The sequence below is a fragment of the Ahaetulla prasina genome, chromosome 1 (assembly GCF_028640845.1).
Source record: "Ahaetulla prasina isolate Xishuangbanna chromosome 1, ASM2864084v1, whole genome shotgun sequence".
In the NCBI taxonomy this organism is placed as follows: domain Eukaryota; kingdom Metazoa; phylum Chordata; class Lepidosauria; order Squamata; family Colubridae; genus Ahaetulla; species Ahaetulla prasina.
This window is the reverse complement of record NC_080539.1, coordinates 250695855-250718683: the sequence shown is the minus strand read 5'-3', so window position 1 is coordinate 250718683 and position 22829 is coordinate 250695855. Positions and strand designations below refer to the sequence as shown.

General features: G+C 37.5%; 1 protein-coding gene across 1 annotated transcript in view; it reads right to left on the bottom strand.

Moving 5' to 3' along the window:
• CNTNAP5 (contactin associated protein family member 5) overlaps positions 1–22829 on the bottom strand; it is a 472018-nt gene that overhangs the window by 203854 nt on the left and 245335 nt on the right. The window contains exon 8 of the mRNA XM_058195711.1: positions 3648–3912. Coding sequence (XP_058051694.1) covers positions 3648–3912 — 265 coding nt within the window. The remainder of the gene's footprint in view (positions 1–3647; positions 3913–22829) is intronic.

The following is a 22829-nucleotide window of genomic DNA, read 5'->3' as shown; positions in this document are numbered from 1 at the left end:
ATTGGCATTAGAATAAGTCTTTTAATGATTATTTTAATTTGTATATTGATGTTTTTATATGCCTGTAAACCGCCCTGAGTCCTTTGGGAGATAGGGCGGTATATAAGTTTAAATAATAAATAAATAAATAAATAAATAAAAATATCCCGCCCTTCTCCGAAGACTCAGGGCGGCTTACAGTGTATAAGGCATAATGTATAAGGCATTAGGACAGGGATGGCAGGGACGCTGGTGCTCTTATGCACGCCCCTTACAGACCTCTTAGGAATGGGGTTGAGGTCAACAGTAGACAGTCTTAGGTTAAAGTTTTGGGGATTTTGGGATGAGACCACAGAGTAAGGTAGTGCATTCCAGGCATTAACAACTCTGTTACTGAAGTCATATTTTCTGCAATCGAGATTGGAGTGGTTCACTTTAAGTTTGAATCTATTGTGTGCTCGTGTATTGTTGTGGTTGAAGCTGAAGTAGTCATTGACAGGAAGGACTTGAGAGGGTATAAGCAATCTCAAATCCAGAAAGCTCTTGTTGTGGATATTTAATGTGGACAAGGACTTGCCATGTTTTTAAATTTGTAAATAAGAATCATCATGAACAGACATCTTTTCTATAAGATAATTGTGTGTCCGCTGTTCCTCATGAATATGAGCATTCTTATTGCTGACAGAACTCTGATATTACATGGAAGTGACCAATTATGTAGATCACATAAAAACGTTAAAGCTTCAGTGTGGGTGTATTATGCCTTAAATTGTGATTATCATGAACCTTCGTAGCATCTGTTCGCAAGAAGCCATCTGATTTAATTCTCAGCTGCATCATGTTGGCAATGAAATAATATTCCGGCACATTTCCATGGGAATCTCATTGTTTCTAATTAAGCTTATTTCCCAGGAAGTGTTTTAGGATCTAAACTGAGAGGCATTTTTGTGAGTTTAAAGTGCTGCTGGATACTTAGCAATAAAGTCACTGTGGAGCTCTTGGAGAAGCCTACACAATACGCTCCAGAGAGTGTTTGCTGAGTAGGTGTTATGTTCAACTGTAGTAATTCAGTTTTAGCAAAGACAAACACAAATGTCTTCATCTGGGTAAGAAAAATCAAACACATTAGTATAGATGGGGGGGAGGGGGTGCTTGAGAAAAGAATCTGAATATCTTAGTGATCATAAGCTGAACAAGATTTTTAAGAAGAGACTGGACTATCTGAAATGGTATAGGGTCTCCTGCTTATATACAATATGTGCTATATCTTGGTTCACTTGCCCTAAAAATATTGTGTCCATTTTGAGCACTGTAGTTGATAAAGAAAAGAATAAGGAAATACATTTGAAGCTGTTGGGTACACTTAGCTTGGAGAACAAAAGACTGTGAGCAGTCATCAAGTGTCTGAAGAAGGGTTATGTAGAATCTTCTGGAGTTCTTCCAGAAGATAGAGGGGGCAGTGGAGGCAAGAATGGGTTCAAATTACAAGGATGTCGATTTTAGCTGGTAATTAGGGGGGGAAATATTCTAACTATAAGAGGTGCTCAATAATTGAAAAAAAAATCTTTAAGAAATTTAGAATGTCCTTCACTAATGGCCATCAGAGGCTCAATGGCCATTAGTTGAATATGCTATAATATTTGATTCTTGTACTGAGTAGGAAATTGGATTAGATGATCTCCAAGGTAATTTCCAACACCACATCTATGATTTTATAATTCATTTAATTTATATTAATTTATTCACATGATGAATTAGTTAATGGAGCATTTTATTACCTGTTTCAGGCAATTTACTACCTCCAGGCCCTTGATGGGCTATTGGATCCTCTGGATCAGGAAGAAGGTTGCTTATTCCTTCTTAACTGCTTGAATAAATTCTTCCTAAATTCTGATATTAATCTATTGCTTTTGATTAGTCTGTTCCTCAGTCCTTCCTTATAGTGTGGATGAGACTTCTACTATAGCCATAATTTATAGCTTGTCTATATATTTGCTGTTGTGTCTCTCCTTACACTGATAAGAACAGGGATTTAGGAATAATAATAATAATAATAATAATAATAATAATAATAATAATAATAATAATAATAATAATAATAATAATAATAGTAGTAGTAGTAGTAGTAGTAGTAGTAGTAGTAGTAGTAGTAGTAGTAGTAAATGAGCATGCAAAACTACTGTGGGATTTCCGAATACAGACTGATAAAGTTTTGGAAGTTTTGGAACACAATACCCCGGATATCACGATTGTGGAAAAGAAAAAAAGTGTGGAGAGTCGACATTGCTATACCTGGTGACAGCAGAATCAATGAGAAACAACTTGAAAAAGTCACCAGATATCAAGATTTGAGAATCGAATTGCAGAGACTCTGGCATAAACCAGTGCAGGTGGTTCCAGTGGTACTCGGCACTAAAGACCTAGGCAAGCACTTAAAAGCAATTGGCGTTGACCATTGGTCAGCTGCAGAAGGCCACCTTACTGGGATCTGCTCACATAATTCGCCGATACATCACGCAGTCCTAAATGCTTGGGAAGTGTTTGACTAGTGATCTGTGATACGAAATCCAGCATAGATATCTCGTTTGCTGTGTATACAGTCATTTTGTATAAATAATAATAAATACTAGATCTAGGCAAGCACTTAAAAACAATTGGTGCTGACAAGATCACCATTGGTCAGCTACAGAAGGCCACCTTACTGGGATCTGCTCGCATAATCCGCCGATACATCAAGCAGTCTTAAATGCTTGGGAAGTGTTCGACTAGTGATTAGTGATACAAAATCATAGTTATATCGTTTGCTCTGTATACTGTCATTTTGTGTATAATAATAATAAATACTTAGCATTACTTGGAATTCCAGCTAAGTAGTTGGAGTAAAGAATAAATTTATTGTAAAAATTTATTTAAGGCAGCTGAGCCCTTCCATGAAGAGCCTGTTCTATAAAGGGATATGTATTTAAAATGTCACAGGATTCTCTTGCTCTTGTGTATGCGTATGCTCATGCTTCTTCAATAGAACAATAGGCTTTTCTTTAGGAATTCAACAATTGAGCACTGAGCATATAATGAGGGTTTGCTGCCAGATGTCTTTTGAAATGTCATCTTGGTATCCCAGAATAATGTCAAGCCAAGGATTTGTTATAATATCAACTACAATGCAGGAAATTGTCTTAAAAAATTGGGATGGGATGGGATGGGATGGGATGGGATGGGATGGGATGGGATGGGATGGGATGGGATGGGATGGGATAGAATAGAATAGAATAGAATAGAATAGAATAGAATAGAATAGAATAGAATATAATTCTGTATTGTCCAAGTGTGATTGGACACACAAGGAATTATCTCCAGTGCATAAACTCTTAGTGTCCTTCCCATTAGAAAGGAGAGAAATGCTAAGCAGGAAAGGGACTGTCTGGCCATATAAATACAGAAGCTCAATTTTTACTATCTGTTTACATTGGGTCTGCAAATTAGGTCAGTGGAAATTGGAATTTTGTAATACATGGCCATATATTATGCTTGGATTAACAAATGACCATTTGAGGATTGGCTTCCCCCGTTAAAACAAAGGATCTCAATTCTGTGTTATGGACTAGGATCCTTGTTTAACCACAAGAATAAAAGTGAGAAGGAAATATGTATCTGGTAAGTACTGATACCTGCACTGATGCCCACATATCTCTCTGTTCCTTTTTGGATGTTGAGGATCAGTCTGCCATGGTTGAGATAAAACAAGAGCGAGCCAGAATTTTCTGACAATTCAGTAGACAGGAGGAGTCCATCCTTGTTCCATGTTCTGAACTGGAAGCTGACAGATAAGCCATCAATCTGAGGAGTGCCGGGTAACAGTAAGTAACTGCTATTGGAGCTCTCAAAAGTGATGGGGGTGATTGGCGGTTCTGAACAGGAAAATGTCACATTCCCCTGGAAAGTAATAAGAACAAAAAGAGGAAAATGCAACAGATGATATTCAAACTGTTTTCACATTCAGCTGCTTGGTAAAATTTGCCATCATCACAACAGAAAGATAAAAATGAAAAGGACCTTTAGAATTTATAACTGAATATATATTAGGGTATACAAATCAGCTAAAATTTAATCAAAATTCTAAAACTTGACCTCCAGTTCACATTTACACATATAAGAAGTAAACAAAACAGACCAAAATAAAACAGGACAAAACAAAATAGATAAAATAAAAACAGCATGTAGATAAATGAATAAAAGAACTTCTTTGTGATGTGATTCTAGGGCAGGTCTGGACAATTAATTGTCCCAAGGAGCCACACGAAAAACTGGGGATGTTGTGGACCAATGTGACAATGTATAGGCATGCATACATCCACATATGTAAATTGGAAAAAAAATAGCAGTCCTCTTCAAAATAAAAGCAATTGAAATTGTACTGCATGCATGGTATACACTTATTTACATTTGATTTCTAATTTCTGATTCACCTCATATGGGCTGGACAGGAATAACCAAATGGCCATTGTGGCCAAGAGACTGTAAAATGCCAGGTCTGTTCTAGGATTTGGATGCCTTAAGTCAGGGGTGTCAAACTCAAGGCCCAGGGGTCAGATCTAACCCCAGGGTGCTTAGATCTGGTCCACAGAGCCACCCTAGAAACAGCAAAGGACTGGCCAATGGTGCCTCTGCCAGTGAAAGCAGGCTCCCGAGCTCCATTTTTGGCTGTGACGGCCTCCTGCAATTCTCTGCCAGCAAAAACGGAGCTCGGGAGCCCGTTTTTGCTGGCAGAACACTCAGGCCACCATAGGCGCCCCCGACACTAGTGACATCAAGCTGGCCATGCACACACTGACCCCCTGAGGTCAAACACAACCCTCAGGTGGCCCTCAATGAAAATCGAGTTTGACACCCCTGCCGTAAGCCATCTTATGGCAATAGCTGCTGATAAGAACTTGGCAAATTTGTTCATAATGCCAGGGTTCTGATCTCAGACTAGAAAACAAATCATTTCTCCTTTATTGAAAGCTTGATCTCTGCTAGAAGGTAGCACAGTATGCCAGCACACGCGTTCTCACAAAAATGCCAGTGAAGAAATACATCCTATAAGGTTTTGAGTTCATGCTGGCCATTGGGACAATTTTTCTCATTAAATGTGTTTTTATGAAATCTCTTATCCTATATTGCTGAAGACAGAACATTAAAGTTAGCCAGTAATAAGACTCTATGCTACATGAGTGAACTAGATTGAATAGACAGTTGACAGATCTAGAAGGTTTCTAGGAAGGAACCAACTCTCACAGGCTCTACTGTAGTCTACATAATTTGCACTGTAGAAAACCTGTAGTCCAACCACAACAGGCAGGCTATTTCTAGTAAAAAAAAAAGAATTTGAAAACCACTGCTAAATCTAATTAACTTCAATAACCTCAGGAGCGTACCATTTATTTCCCACCACTCACTTGAAGCTAGAAAAAGATATTTCAAAAGTTGAATGAAGAAACACATTGTAAGGTCACTTTGAAGTGAGTGAGAGATTAATAGAGGGTGATGTCATCCATTACTGCCCTCCAGAAAGACTGCTTGCCTTGTCTGATGACAAGATAATTGGGCAGTACAGATAAAGCTTTAATAAGTTCCTAAGAAAAGGTAAGTTCTTAGGGAAATTTTTGTCCTTTTGTCTTAGCTGTTGTGCTTCTTCTTGATTTTATGTTTGATATACTAGTGAGAACAGTGACATAACTATATCAAAGGTAAGTATTTTTCGGAGTATAAGACATTTTTTCCCCTCCTAAAAGAGGCTGAAAATTTGGGTGCATCTTATACTCAGAATGTAGCTTTTTTGCAGCTTTTTTTCAGCCCTAACGAGGCGCTCATGAGTAAGCAATCTCCACTTCCCTCCTTTGCCTGCTCCCTCCAACTCTCAGCTGTGGATTTTTTTTTTCAGCCCTAACGAGGTGCTAGCGAGTGAAGCAATCTCCGTGGTTGGCCTGCTTTTCTCATTGCTTCTCTCTCCAAAGATCAGTTGTGCTTTAGAAGCTGGTTTTTTTATCCCCAAGCAGGGGATAAAAACCAGGAAACTAAGGTGCTGAAGCTGACCAAACTAAGGACGCTAGCCAGATGAATACCTGGTAGGCAGATTTTCTTTCCTATTTTCTTCCCCAAAAACTAAGCTGCGTCTTAAAGTCCAGTACGTCTTATACTATGAAAAATACAGTAACTGAAAATATATATATACTGTATAAACTTTAATTGGTCTCTTACAGAAACTTAATTTGAACTGAACAATCCACTAGTTTTCTCACTAAGAGATTAGTTCTATAGGATTGAAGATCAAGATTCTTACCAAAAAAATTATCAGGCCTCAGCTTATCCCCAGCGCCTCCTCTGAAATAGTTGATATAATAATGTAAACCCACTTAAATTGAAAACCAAACTTTTCCCTGGCTGCAATATAGGATAAGAAGTTTCTGGACCTCAGGGGGAAAGCAGGAGATCAGATGTGTCTAGCTTCTAAAAATTTTATCTAGTGCATTCATCTGGCATTTGAGAACTCCATGGAGTCCAGTGTTTGCAGTCTGATTAATGATCCCTTTAACAGATACTGAAATCTACTCCAAAGGGGCTTCTGCTGCTTTTATAACAATCTTAACTTACTAAACTGAGACATTTAAAGGAAGATATTTAACATTTCTTTGGTAGATCCTGTCATCGGACAAGAGTTTTGCCACTACTTATTTTAATAACAAAAAAAAAATCCAATGGGACATTGCTTAATTTCAAATGGATCCTTTTAGCAAATATAAAAGATAAAATAAATTGTTTGCTTAAAGATCATTAGAAGTGAATTGGTATAGATGCAGTAGATTATTGAACAGGATATTGCTCATGAAGAAATGATTGTGTGTGTATCGAAAGGATGCCAAACATTTTTTTTTTTTGCTTTGACTTTGTAACAGGATTTGAGATTGATCTTAGACTTCATCAGATATAAACTTCAATTAGTATATTTGAAGACTTTCTCTACCCCTTTCAAGTATGGAAGTTTGATACATGGCTGCAAAATCAGCCACATTTTTCTTCTTCCCTTATTTTTTCCTAAAGTACATGGTTATGAGTTCTTAAACTCAAAAAGTTGTAGCAATTTTGGAAAACTTCAGTTGACCTAACAAAAGTATTTTCCCCATGGGGGGTTAAAAAGCATTTGTTATAAGCCTGTTTACTCAATTAGTAAATCCTAAGCAACTGAAAATCTTAGAATCCTGTTGAGATAGAGGGTGAATCTTTAACTGCTGAGACATTGCATCCCACAATGACATGTGATATAAGAATTAACACAATGTAATAATTAGGATAAGAACAATAATAAGGAGATAAGACAGAGTTATCACCTTCTGATAACTATGTTTCTACTTTGATGTAGAGTTTGTCATTTTTCTAACATAGTTCCTCCCTACTTTTGATGGGACAACACTGAAAACAAGAAAATCTATTTTTTTTCAGATAATTATTGCATTATTTAACAAGACATACTAAGATTTTTTTTAATTTCCTGAAAATGAAGGTTTTAATAATAATTTGTATAACTGAAGCATAATTCAAAAGATCTATATACTTTTTTATGGTGGAAAAAATTAATTTCTAGCAGTTGAAGAACTATGGTTTATTTACTTGAAGTAAACTTAGTGTCCTGCTCACATACACCCCACCTACAAATATCAGATAACAAAAGAAAAATGCTCAGTTGAGTGAAATTTCATCCCACTGAGAGACATGAAGGATCATATGCTTGGCTTAGCAATTCTGGATTTTGTTTATCTGAGTTTCCCAAGCTTTTAGGTCACTGGCCAACTTTGCAACAAAAGATCTCACAGCCTTTCTGCTTGCAGAAAAAGAGCATTATCACTTAATTGCCTGGTACCAGTGCTTGAGACGAGAGTGCAGGGGACACTCTCAGCCCATCTGAAAATGATATTGATCATTCTAATACAAAACAAATATCAAAAACAAAGAAAAAGGGGATAATTTGGTAACTCCCTCTTTTGAATGCAGAAAAACAAAGAAGACCTGCATCTAATCTTGCAAGCTCACCTTGGCTGGGAACAAACAAGATAAGACTAGCAAAAGTGGTGAATTTTCACAAATGAATACAGCATACCAAATCCAGAGTTTAATTTTTGAGGCTTATGTGGTCATTCAAAGGGTTACTTTGAAAACTGAATGTTTCCAATTCAAACCACTTGCACCAGGGTTCTAATTGTTTTCCATTGTTGTTTCTGATTTCTTGCTTTGGAAGTCAAAGAATATAATTCAGGAATCACAAAATGTCTTGCTCCATCCATTTTAAGTAAAATAAATGTTCAACAAATAGCACAAGTATTCAATCAATCAAAATGTAAATCAAAATAAGAAAGAAAAATAATAAAATTGGCTTAAATCTGTGCAACCAGTCAGTAGCTACTGGTACTGGCACAACTGCCTTTTCTGAAAGCATACACCTGGTTTTAATGAGTTTCACCATTTAAGTAAGAAAAAAAAAATCCCATGACTGCAACTTTATTTTCCTCATTTGGAACTATTGGTTTCCAGGAATTATTCAACTTACAACTCAGTACATTGTCTATATTTTTGTGAAAGCCTGTGAAAATCAGAGAGGAGGGTGTGTGTGGAGATGTTCAGTGGGGGTGAGAAGAGGCCTCATAGACCAGAGGTGAGGAATGGAAGAAAGAAACATTTCAAATAGACTCCATGTTAGTTGGATTATTGTAAGTCTGCCTAATATTTTTATGGTTTTCAAAATTATATTTTTATTCCAACTAACATTAAAGTTGTCCTTCTGAAAAATATGTGGTATTTCTTCACGAGTTTGCCAGCTATGTAAGGCTTGATAATTTATTAAGGAACAATGCCTTATAGATAATATGAATGAAAGCAATTATGTACTCTATTTGGAGAAGACACTTTTATGAAAATAGTCTACATGATCTGTCATTTATACTATTTCACAGCAATTTCAATCCATCTATAGAATATTTTAAATGAGTTCCCCCCTTTTCAGGTATAGTGGAGCAGAACCTCTATTAGACCAACCATTATAGCCAAGTGTATGGAAATTATGGTCCAAAACAATTGGAATGCTTCATATTTAGAAAGGCTGATTTGGATTGTCTGGGCCAAGAACTAAATCAATATTGTATCACAGGTAAAGTTATTTAAGTTGATGACAACCCCCTCTACCTTGAATATTGGCTAATTTGGAAATGTACATCAAGTGTTACAATGCTTTGTTGAATGAGAAGTTGAATGTGAATAATATTTTGATTGCAGTGAAGCAGTGAAGGGTTTAAACATTGCATTCAGATAGATTTCATGGAATAAACAACTGACTGGGATCAAATATCAGATGAAGTCACAACATTTTATAATCCACAATGATTTATAACCCATAGCCACTGCAAAACATGCTAACTCACAAATATTTCATGACTTAGCAGGGTATCCAAACCCTGCCAGTACAATATGTTATAACGAGGAAAAATCAATGGGTCTTTAAATGATAAAGAAACATCTTGCATTAGCAAATATATTTATTTATTTATTTATTTATTTATTTGATTTTTATACCGCCCTTCTCCCGAAGGACTCAGGGCGGTGTACAGGCAACAATAAAATACAGACACTACAGTATACAATTTAAAATGTGAGTTAAAAAACTTATTATAATTAGCCTAGAACTTTAAAAATTTATAAAAACCAAAACCCCATTTAAAATTAGTAAAAAATTTAAAATCGATAAAATTTATGTAATTTAAAATTTAAAATTTAAGCCAGCCCCGCGCAAATGAAAAGATGTGTCTTCAGTTTGCGGCGGAAGGTCAGAAGGTCAGGTATTTGGCGTAAGCCCGGGGGAAGTTCGTTCCAAAGTGTGGGAGCCCCCACAGAGAAGGACCTTCCCCTGGGGGCCGCCAGCCGACATTGCTTGGCGGACGGCACCCTGAGAAGTCCCTCTCTGTGAGAGTGTACGGGTCGGTGGGAGGCATACGGTAACAGCAGGAAGGATTTGGATGGAAGGATTTAAAATTTAAAATTTAAATTTAAAATTTAAAATTAAATAATAAAAGAGTATGTATACCGATCCTATTATTTTCTCTTCTGACATCCACAGAAATCTAAAAGAAAATTATACTAATATTTTAATGGAGGCTATAGCTGTCCACAGTCTCAGACATCCCTGTATTACCTATATCTCAATTTCAAGCAAATACGAGTAAAACTCTCATTCTACAAAGGTATAGGTAATACAGTATGAGTAAATGGGTAAATAACTGTTTTTTAAAAAGGAGCACAGAAAATGATAACCAGTGTTTTCTCATCAAATTGTCTTAAGGTATTCAGTGAGGGCCACAATATATTCTACCTAGGGCATATACGCTTCAGCATCTTTACTAATGGCTTGATAAGAAGTAAAACCAAGGTTTATCAAATTTTCATATGATACAAAATTGAACGGGATAACTAATATCCGATATAACGGGAAAAAGATGTATAATTATATTGATAGGTTAGAATAGTGGGCTTGAAATAGATTTAATAGACAAGTGCACAGTTAATCACTTAGGTGTTGGGAAGCATCCAGACTGGCAGGAAGGAGGGATCAAGCACAGAGTTCACCTAGAGTCACTGCGCAACTGCAAAAGTTCTAGGATCAACCTCCTCTCCTCCACCAAGTTCCTTGAAAACTTATTAAATTGTTCCCAAGTGTAGGCTGCCAGAATGTGGAGACTCTTGCATTATAGGCAGAACATAATAAAGTAGCTAACTTGAACTCTGTACTTATGGGTCTGGATATTTTTGCTAGATTTATAATAGCTTTGGTAACAATATTTGTGGAAAAAAGTGTTTTAGAATGATAGTTGATTACCAAATAAATATGATCAATAGTCTAGGAAGGTTTTAGAAAAGACAGTTGTAATTTTAGGCTGCAGAAATAAAAAAGTAGTTTCCCCATGAGGGGAAATAATAGCTCTGCTATATTCTGTATTGGTTAATCTTGTGTTTTGTTCCAGGGCTGAGCACATAACTTTAAATTTTTGATTGTAATAAAAATGAAACAGGGTCAGAAAAGGGCAATATGAAGACTTAAAGCTAAGTGATACAAAGAAAGATTGAAGGAGTTGGGAATATTTAGTCTTGAGAAGAAAGTTCTGAGGGGGGATATGAAAACAATCCCAACTAAAGCTTGTTCTCTATCCTTCCGAGAGGCAGAGCATGGAAGAATGGATTTAAATTGCAATAAGATCCATTCTGATTGAATGAAAGGAAACACCTCCTAACCATTAAAGCCATCTGTGAGTAGAAACCAATTAGCCAGAGAAGTGGTGGGTTCCCCATCATTGATTGTATTTAAGCAGAAGCTTGACAGCTCTCTTTTGTGGATTCTTTAATTTAGTTTCCTGTATAGGAAAGGTGATTAGAATTGATGGTCTAAATGACCTCTTGGAAACCTATGTATATATGCAGTGTTGTTCTATATCCAGTTTCAAATGCTAGAGCAGAGTTTATGACAAAAATAGATAATCAGTAAGGTATTAATGAGAAATTGAGAAAGGTGAAAAAAAAAGGCAAATATTCTATGCTTTTACCAAGGTTCATTGGAGATAAAATACTGTTACTGTACAATAAATGGGCCAATATACACAACACCCTCAACTGCTTCTTAGTGGAGGATAAACAAATTGTACAAACTCTCCACCCTCCACGAAGGACAAAATTTATGGGCTTAGGTGTACAGTAGTTACAAAGAGACCTTGTTTTATTTGGAATTTAAATAATTTTCTCCATTTTATGATACTTTTTGCCAAGGAATTTGACTGTCCGCACCTCCCTGACTAAGGCAGCATCTTAGATGGATTCCATTGTCATCTTCTTGGCCCTTTTCAAACTCACCTTGTAGACAGAGATTGTTGAAAAGTGGGGGCTGAAAGGGGGAAAGCAATTAGTAAGAGCCCCTCAGCAACGCCAGTCTTGACATTCATAGAGAGTAAAGAGGATGGCCTTGATGAGAGAGGGATGATTGTTACTAAGGCAACAAGCAAAGAAACATTGCAGAAGCCCAGATGAGTGTGGAGAGGTCCAAAAGTATCTCAGATAGATACCTCATATAAGGAATGTGTGAGTGACCTTAGGGAATTAAAAGAAATAAATGCTGCCTAGGAAAGAACCAAACAGATGATGGTGCAGGGGAGTCTCCAGTAGCTTAAAGTTCAGAGAAAGAAATTTGAAAGAACCCACCCTAATGGATCAAGCAATTAAAAGTGGTGATGGGAAAATTGCACAGTACTTTCGACCGTTAATGCACCCTTACAATAAAATAGAATTAGTTCATCAAGTTTCCTCTCTGGTTTATCTGGGAGGGCTGACATACCTTAAATTCACCTAAAGAGAAAAGAAGGAGGAAAGGAAGCACCTGGAGACTTGTAAAATTCTATCACTAAAGCCAATCTGAATAAAAGTTGTTTTCAGGTCTATGTGGAGTCTATGTCTGGGTGTGGTTTACCTCCATAGGACTGACAATATATTGGATTGTTCTACTTATTCTCCTCTAAGAGCAGAGAAAGAGGACATAAAAGTGTGAGGATTAAGGATTAAGTAGTTGACACATGACACACTCAACTCTATTGTGTTTTCTTTGCTTATTTAGTATATGGCATACAACGTCAGGGAAATCTATACATGCTAAACACTATGCAGTCCTGACAGCCTAGTTTGCTAGTGTATTCTGTTCAGTTCTTGTGCACCTATCCTTTGCACTGCAGGGTGCAAAGTAGTTTTATACCAATTAGCTAGCGGTGCTTGGGTTGCTGGCTCTTCCAGGCTCCTCTACTAATCTTGCCTGATGTCATGCCTGGCCATGTTCACTGCTGGCTTCCACTCTCCACACGCATGAACACAGCTAGGTACTTTTTCCCCAGTGACGTGATATCCATTTATCTATTTGCAATATTGCCTGCTTTGGAACTGCTCAGTGGGCAGGTGCTAGGGATCAAGTCATGGGAGCTCACGCCATCTCATGGAGCTGGGCTAAAACCGCCAGAGTGCAGACAGTTTCTGGGCAGCAGTTCCAGCATCATTAAACTTCTTTGTCACCACATCCCCCTTTTCTTTGCTGATAGCACAATAGTTTCTCACACAACAAAGGAAGTAGTGCTTGGTTCTTTATGCATTCTAATTAATGATATTATTTTTAACCGATATAATATGACATTGAAATAATGATGTAGTGGTTAAGGTATAAGGTTAGAAAGTAGGGGACTGTCAGTTCTAGTTCCACCTTAGCCATGTAGGCCAGCTAGATGACTTTGAGCTAGTCATTCTCTCTCAATCTAATCTTCCTTACAGGGTTGTTGCTATGGGGAAAATAGGAGGAGGAGGTTTTGGTGGATATGTTCACTACCTTGAGTTTCAACTCCTACCCTCAAAACAACACTATAGAGCATGCACACCAGAACAACTAGACACAAGAACAGTTTTTTCCCGAACGCCATCACTCTGCTAAACAAATAATTCCCTCAACATTGTCAAACTATTTACTAAATCTGCACTACTATTAATCTTCTCATCATTCCCACCACCCATCTCCTTCCACTTATGATTGTATGACTGTCACCTTGTTGCTGATATCATTACAATTTATATTGATATTGTTTCCTGATTGCTTACTTGTACCCTATGACTATCATTAAGTGTTGTACCTTATGATTCTTGATGAATGTATCTTTTCTTTTATGTACACTGACAGCATATGCACCAAGACAAATTCCTTGTGTGTCCAATCACACTTGGCCAATGAAAATTCTATTCTAGTATGTATTAAAAATAATTAAAAGGTGGGATACAAATAAATAAAGTGAAGTGGTGCAGCAGCCTAGAGGTGGAGTTCTCATCTCACAATCAGGAAGCTGTGAGTTTGATCCTAGGTAGAGGCAGATATTTCTCTTTCTGGGCACATTGAGACAATATCTGCTGAACAAAATTCCGCACTGGCGACAGGAAGGGCATCCGGCTATTAAAACTCTCTGCTAGCTCCATCCAGTTGCCCGGATTCCACCCCACAAGGGATTATGGGGTCATTAAAAGAAGATGATGATATAAATAAATATATCATTCAAATCCCAACAGGATTTGAAAATCATGGATACACACAAAACAGCTTTTGGAATCATGGCCATGACAGCTGTTTATGGTACAATAGAATATTAATTGAATTTTAAATATAATATGTCATTTTTTAATGTTTGCCTTTAGAAAAAAAGCATAGCATGTCAAAGTTATAAAGATGTACCGTACACCAAGTCACTTCTTTCTTTGTAGTTTTCTTGTTCTACAAGATTTTTATTATACATGACATTTAAAAGCCCAATTCCTGTCTTGCAGTTTGAAGTGGTGTGGAGTATTTTACCCATTTAGAACTTTTAATCTGATTTTCAACTAATTCTGTTAATATGTAGAATAGGCCAATGATAATTTAATGGCCCAGCTGTTTGCCCCATTTTCTAAAAATAAAACATGCAAAATATTCAGGGTATGGAACACTTCTTAATTATCCAAGCGAATGACCAATAATTAAACTGTCTTCCAAGACATCAAAGAATACAGAGCCACCTCAGAACATGGATAACGTTATGCATTAGTTTTTTGTACTACTTCCTAATGAATCTAGAATATGTTTGTATGTGCATAGTAATTGTTAACAAGTTATTTCTCTTTTTCTAGCCAGAATTCCTTCTCTTCTCATCACCCATTGTGCAAGGACTACATACCATCATCTATGCATCCAATTTACTCTGGGAATAATGAGGGTACAAAAATAAAAAAGTACTGAACAACATCTCAGAATTGTGAGTAGAACCAATTATGATTTGAGGTTCACTGCTCTTTACTGAGGTAACGTCCATCCATCCTATCTCTCTCTCTTTACTCTCCCTTCCCCCCACCTCTCTCTCTTTCCATCTTTCATCTATTTATCAATCACATTTATTTTATTATGAGGTATCCAAAGGGCATGTTTAGTGCCTTTCATTGATTATCTCCAGTAGTCCATAGGTTCCATCATTTTCCATGCTTCAATTAACCCCAAGAGAAGATACTGAATGTCATTCTGGAGAAACTCAGAGAAAAATCTTCACCTCATATTTAAGTATTTATTTATTAAATTTATATCCAGCCTTTATTATTCTTACAAATGACTTAAGATAATGAAATATCAAACACACCTTCCTATTTTGCCCACAATAGTACCCCTGTGAAGGGAGGGAGGGAGAGAGAAAGAGAGAGAGAGTGAGAGAGAGAGAGAGAGAGAGACAGAGACACACACACACACACACACACACACACAGAGAGACAGAGAGACAGAGACAGAGACAGAGACACACACACACACAGAGAGAGAGAGAGAGAGAGAGAGAGAGAGAGACTTGTCCAAAGTTACCCAGCTGGCTTTCATGGATTTCATGGGTAAGGTGGGACTTGAACTCACAAGTCCCATTTAGGGACAATTTGATGGAGACTTTGAAAAGACCATTTATTCCTAGTTCTCTTAAAGACATATTCAAAAAAAGTATAAATATATATTTGTAAATACAAAGATATAACAGTGTAAAGAAAGAAACCAAGACAACAGATCAGGGATGGGTTCCAATTTTTTTTACTACCGGTTCTGTGGGTGTGACTTATTTGGTGGGCGTGGCTTGATGGTCATATGATTGAATGAGTATGGCCAAGTTGAAGTCACTCAGGGCAAGGTGGGGAAGCACCTTGCTGTGAGTGACATCAAGTTGGCCACGCCCACTCAGTCACATGACCAATGCTGCAGAGACAGGACGATTTCTCCCAGGGGACAGCCAGAGCTTCGCCGCCTTCTCTTCCTCAGAGGAGCTGCCTCCAAGTCCTTGTGAAGGGACACACACAACACAACACAACTGACTCACACACAATGTAAAAGCAGCTGCACTTCACCCAAAATGGCCCCTGCAACAAGCAGCCACAAAAAGCTCAAAAACCAACTTTCACACTTTACACACACACAACACAACACAACACAACTGACTCTCTCTCACACACACACAAAATGCCACATACAGATTTTGTGTGTTTGTGTAGTTAGAGTGAAACACTACAGAAACACACCAAATCTCAGAAAGCTGCAAAAATATTTTATTTTATTATTTTATTTTATTTATATTTTTTAGATTAGGAGTCTCCAACCTTAGTAACTTTAAGGTTTGTGGACTTCAATTCCCAGAGTTCCTCAGCCAGCAAAGCTGGCAAATTGAGTTGTTGACTGAGGAGATGGATTCCAGGCAGGCAGATTCAGTTGCTAGCTGATGCAACTGATGTAAAGCATGGTTTGTCACCCCAAAAGAAGCTGTAATGAGGTAAGTGAGGAGGGGGAATTGTCTGGGCCAGAGGAAAAAATAAATAAATAAAAGGCTCCTCTGACAATCCAGCTGAAGTTGCCTAATAGCAGCCTAGAATCTCTTAACTCAGCTGGGATCGCCAGAGAAGCCTTTTAAAACCTTTTGTTTTAACAACCTCTTCGGCTGAAGAGGTTGTTAATTTTTTTTTTAAAGGGTTCTGATGATCCCTGTTCAGCCATGCGATCATCAGAGGTTTTTTTTTTTACTTTTAAAAGCCTTTTTTAGGCTGAAGAGGTTGTTAAAAAAAATTAAAGGGTTCTGATGATCCCTGCTCAGCCACGCGATCATCAGAGGTTTTTTTTTTACTTTTAAAAGCCTTTTTTTGGCTGAAGAAAAGATTCTTTTAAAAGTAAAAAAACCAAACAAACCTCTGATGATCAGGGAACCAGTTCGGGGGTGTGGTCAGCCAGCCATTACTACCGGTTCTCCGAACACCAGAAGATTTTTACTACTGGTTCTACAGAACCAGAGCGAACCGGGGCAACCCACCCCTGCAACAGATGATATAAAATTACAGCAATACCTAAGGCTAGCAATCAAATAAAATATAGAATAAAAAGCATACTATTAATCTATTTTCAAAAGCTTTTGGGGGAAAAAAAACTTTAGAAGGGCAGCAAAAATGCCCTGTATGAACCTCTTATCAAATGCTCTAATTTCAGCTAAAGGCTCATCTAGCCCCTCCATAAAATGGAATATTGGAGCTTTTTGTGTCTTTGAAAGAAAGGACTCATTCCAAATCTGTCCTGGAGGTTAAACAATTTTACACTTTTCTAGAAAGTCTTGGTAAATTATCTCTCACCTATTTATAATTGTCAAATCATTCCGATTCAAAATGGTGCTCTGACCAATAGAATTGGAATTATTCTATATCTCATATTGATTTTAGTCACCTAATCATGTTGATGCGATTCAAACTATCAATTCTGTTATACTCAAAGGCAATTAAATCGTCACATCAATTTGATTCACTTTGTTCCACTGATTTCATCTGAAAAATCAAAAGAGCAATGTGATTGAATTGCCTTTGATTTGAATCTCCAAAACAAACCCTCACACAGCCCCAATGTGTCAGGCATTTTACTTCTTTGAATAACCAAACTGCAAGGGTAGATTCACTTAATGATCACCACAAAAAAGACTGTAAAATGTAGTTGGTCATGTGACCAATCACATTTTACATGATTTAAGATTATGATGGGCAGGCTCCATCATGGTCATAAACAAGGACCACATGTATGGATATAATGAGACTGCTCTACTGTTGATTGTTGATTATTCATGGATACAGAATGACTTTTTAAGTCTACAGCAACAGCGAACAGTCTCACAAGGCCTTTTATATGTGATTTCCAGAGTCTGCTCCAATTGGAGCCATCAGCATTAGACTGTGAAAGGGCAAGAACTGGTGGCTTTCTGTAATTCCAAGGAATATTTCAACTAGTGTTGAAATTAGTATTAAAACTAATAACATGCTAAAACAGTGCACTGTAGCCCCCAAGAAGAAAACTAAGTAAATATGTGGAGAAAAGCTTTGGACGATCATGTCTTTTGTGGCCCTCTTACATGAAAGAACACATAGCACACATACAGGTTCAATCCTAATCACATATTTGTTTGGTTTTATTTCAGTCATAGACCAGCATGAAACAAATATTATTCCAAAATATAAACAGAAGTAACCAAATATTGTATTAATAAAATAAAATAAAAATATGATTATGGATTATGAAAGCTAAAATATAAAATGATGAACAACCCACTACAAAATTAAAATAGTTTATAGTTTCTTTGCTATAAATATTTAAGCTAAAAATCTATAGATAAATAAGAAACATTAAGAACTATAAGACTATAAGATTTTAAAAATTATCCTGATTTGTGACCTTAATTCTTATTTGCTGTAGCCCTACTAGAATTTAACCTGGATTATTGCAACTATCATCCAATCCTTAGACATGAGATAATGGTAATGTAAAGCATAATGGATTTTGAGTGATATATGTTTACTTAAAGAGGGAAACAAATGAAGGATTATGAGCTATATTAAATTATGGTAAATTAGATAGGGCTCTGCAACACATTACTTGGAGAAATTGTTTGCATTTAGTCACAAAACTGGTGAGCTACAATGTCTAAAATCCCTGCCTGGGAGAAGGGAGAAGGGAAGGGAAACTTTCAAAGGAAGTAGCAAAAAAATCAACTTGAAATTGAATCAATATACAAAAAAACCAGACCAGCAATTTTTAAGATTGTATAGCTCCCCATTCAGAGGTCCTATCTTGAGGAAACTTAAGATCAGATACATCCTCCTATCTTTCTAATTTCAAAAGGATTCAATCCTGGGTGATACTTAAACATTTACATAACTTGCCTTTCACTGCAAGCAGTTAAAGGCAAGATCATGTATAAAAATAAGAAAACGGACAGGCAGAAGCCATCACAAACTTTGGGATTTATAACAAATGAAGTCTCAACATTATAATTTTCCACTGAACAAGTTAAGTTGCAAAAGTGGAATTTAGAGTGGCAGAATTCTCTTTGACTAGTGGCCCATCACTAGCCATCTAGTTTCAGTCCATCATTTCCTGATTTATGAAATTTGGAAAGATTGAATAAATGGTTTATATATTTATTGAGGTAGTTGGACCTGGAACCTTAAGAAAACATGCAAAAATAATGCTGTGTGAGTATCAGAAAGTTCAGACTTTGATATAGGATGTTATTTTTCAAAGTTCACATGTTTTTTTCTGCCCTGATCAACAATATAATATAAGAGAACATTATAATAAATGGAGAATCTTTTGGACAATAGTACTGTCTTGCCTTCAGGGAATACAAAATGAAAAATTGGAAGCAAATTAAACAGATTGGAAGTGATAGCTTAACACAGCACATCCCATACACTGATGGACATTTCATTTATTCTTCTTTACCAAAATGTTTATTGCAAGAAAAAAGAGAAAAGGAAGAAGTGAAAGCTTTACTTCACCTAAAATGAGTATAGAAATGATAGTAAATAACCTTCTATTCCAGGTGGTTAAAAATGCCTCCATGTATACAGTGCAGACTTTTGCTTCCATAGAAATCATAGGGTGGGGCCGTTATGCTTTCAACGCCATGATAGCTGGCTTTGCATTGAATGCACTGAAGGCTGAGGATAAGAAACACTGAAGGCTGAGAATAAGAAGCAAAGCACTATTTATGAAGGTCAGAATACTCTTCCACTTCCTACATATGTGTTTTTGTCAGAGTATATTAATGAACTGGAATAGGGCATAGTGACAGGTCAGCCAATGAGAACTGTTTGATAACTGAAACATAGTATTTGTTGACCATAAGAGACAGTTTGGAGCCTGGGTATGGCTTAACTGTTCTGTATTTAAGCTTGAGGGCACTAGCTTCTCTCCCCTCCATTTTGCCTTCTCCATTTTGTGCTTCCATTTTGTGCTGTGTTTGTACTTGCTATTTCTCTTCTCTGCAACGTGGAAAAACCTACAAGGGTATTGTATGCCTTATTTGTTGTTATGTACATAAAGACATTTTTGAACCCTACTTAATAGTCTGCTTGTATGTGCTGCAACAAATTCTGATAGTTTTTAACTTTGCATGTGTTTCACCACCTCAGAAAACAATTCTGTACAGTCTTGGCTTTGTGTCTCATCGGATGTTTTTCTTTAGTTTTGAGGGATGCATTTTTGAGACACCGACAAACCAGAATCATGGAAGCATGTATTTGTAATCATGACAGTATAACTAATTATTACTGCAGGAAATGGGTTTTGTATTTGCTGCTAAAATAACAAAATGTTTTTCTAGTATATGCAAAACAGGGAGGGAGAAGAAAGATAACCAATAACCAAAATAATCAGCAAGGACAAAAGGAGACTGAAAGGAGACATGATAGTGATGTTCAGGTACATATAGGCAACCTACAGGAAAGGTGACTGAGAACACTTTTCATGACCACAGGAACTAGGAGCAAGAATAATAGATCTCACTTACAGCTATCTACATTTCATTTAAATATAAGTGGAAAAAATCTTGATGGTAAAACATGAGCAACAGCGAACAGTTTCAATGAAAGAGAAATCTGTGGTAAGGTTGGACTGTGGAGTTCCTGGTGCTGTCTGAACTTGGCTGTTTGCTTGTAGACATTTTATTGCTCAACTAGGTAATGCCATTGGTGTGAGTAAGTGAGGGTTTAGGTGCCTGTTAGCTGCCTGTTTATATATATTAACTTGTCCGGCCAATTTTGGTGGGTGTGCTGCAGAGGTGGGTTTCAACAGGTTCTGACCAGTTCTGGAGAACCGGTAGTGGAAATTTTGAGTAGTTCGGAGAATCGGTAGTAAAAATTCTGACTGGCCCCTCCTCCATCTACTCTCTGCCTCCCAAGTCCCAGCTGATAGGGAGGAAATGGAGATTTTGCAGTATCCTTCCCCTGGATTGGGGAGGGAATGGAGATTTTAAAGTATCCTTCCCCTGGAGTGGTGTTGTGCCTCCCCTGGCCCCCTCTCCGCAGCCGGGCCCCTCCCATCTCCTGTTATCTGAGCCAGAGACTGATAGTGAAGAAAAATGGCCTGGCATGCCTCCAACCCCCAGCCCTGGCACCATGCCCGGACAGACTGAGCAAATAAACCTCCCCCCACAGTGTGTGAGCAAGAAGCCAGCCACGAGCTAGAATTGCCGGTAGCTGACAAAATGTGGACAGATCCCCGCTTCCGGAGAATGGAGAGGCGACGTCAGCAAAAGGAAGGGAGGGGCAGGCCTGGATAAGTGCTGAGTCATGGAGCCACACCCCATGGCCTATATAAAGGATCTGCTTTCTGGCATTCCTTGAGTCAGGCAAAGTCTAATCTGGTTGCTGAAGTCACACCTTGGATTCCTGCCTGCCCTGAGAACTCTGACAGGAATTTGGCAAAGCTGCAGAGGCTTCGTGGCCATACTTGATACAGACTTCCCAGACCCGGCCATCTGAGGAGGAGTGGGACACGACAAGTGGGGTGGGAATGGAGATTTTACAGTATTCTTCCCCTGCCATGCACACCGAGCCACACCCACAGAACCGTAATCAGTGTATTGCTTTCTGCCTTATTGTTTCTCTGGTATTGATCCCTGTTTATCTGAATGTGAACTGGTAGAGAGAATTACCATATATATATATATATACATATAAATGCTTCTAGGAGCAAATGCTCCCAGAAGCACGAAGCTGAAGCCTGAAGATGACGAAGGAGACTTCGTTGAAACGTCGCCAAGACACTTCCAATTTTACATGGGAGAAAACCCGAACAACCAAAGACCTATACCCCGTGAAAACCTCAGAAAAAAAATTATATAGATAGATAGATAGATAGATAGATAGAGAGAGAGAGAGAGAGAGAGAGAGAGAGAGAGAGAGAGAGAGATCGATATAGATATATAGATATATTCCTGAGTTTTTGTATGTATGCGAGTGTTTGTATGTAGGTCTTTGGTTATTCGGGTTTTCTCCCGCGTAAAATTGGAAGTGTCTTGGTGACATTTCAACGAAGTCTCATTCGTCATTTTCAGGCTGATGTTTACAGCTTTGTGCTTCTAGGAGCAAATGCTTCTAGGAGCAAATGCTCACATAAGAACAAAGCCAAAGCCTGAAGATGATGAGTGAGATCTCATCGAAACATTGCCTAAATACTTCCAATCTTACATGGGAAAAGACCCGAATATACCAGAACCTGCATACATATACCTGTGAAAACCTACGAAAAAATATATATATATATTGTGATTTACAGTATCACTATGTGTTTGTTGATGACTGATTTGTCTGAATGCACAGCTTTCAGGAATTCCATATTATTTTGATTTGGCTTAGCTTAAGATGTTAATAGTTTCCCAGTAGAAATTATGGTTGAATCTATCTATGTGTTGTGGCATTAAGGAATTTTCATTATATTTTTTGACTGCTGTTTGGTGTTCATGAATGCACTCTGCTAGTCTTCTTCCTATTTGTCCTACAGATTGGATGCTGCAGCCCTGCAATTATAAGTTGTAGATGGCCTACTAGCTCCTTTTGGTTTGCTGGAAAACTTGAGCCTTTCAGATGTGTACTTGATGACACATAGAACAGGACTTTGATTGCATAATCACAATCACCATTTTGCATTTTCTGATTCACCATCCCTTCTGCAGATGCCCCCAATTCAGGATGTGGGCCTGAGCTAGCAAACAAAAATGGAATACACATTTTCAAAATGTGCTTCCGAGTCTCAGTTTTTTATATTTAATGCACTTCCAGTAACAACAGTACTTCTCATATTTATTTCCTTCAGCTGCCAGCTCTTTTAAACGTTCCTTCAAAATGCATACTTAAACCCAGATTGCTGAAACTTTCAAATCCATTCTTGTGGGGATTTTTAA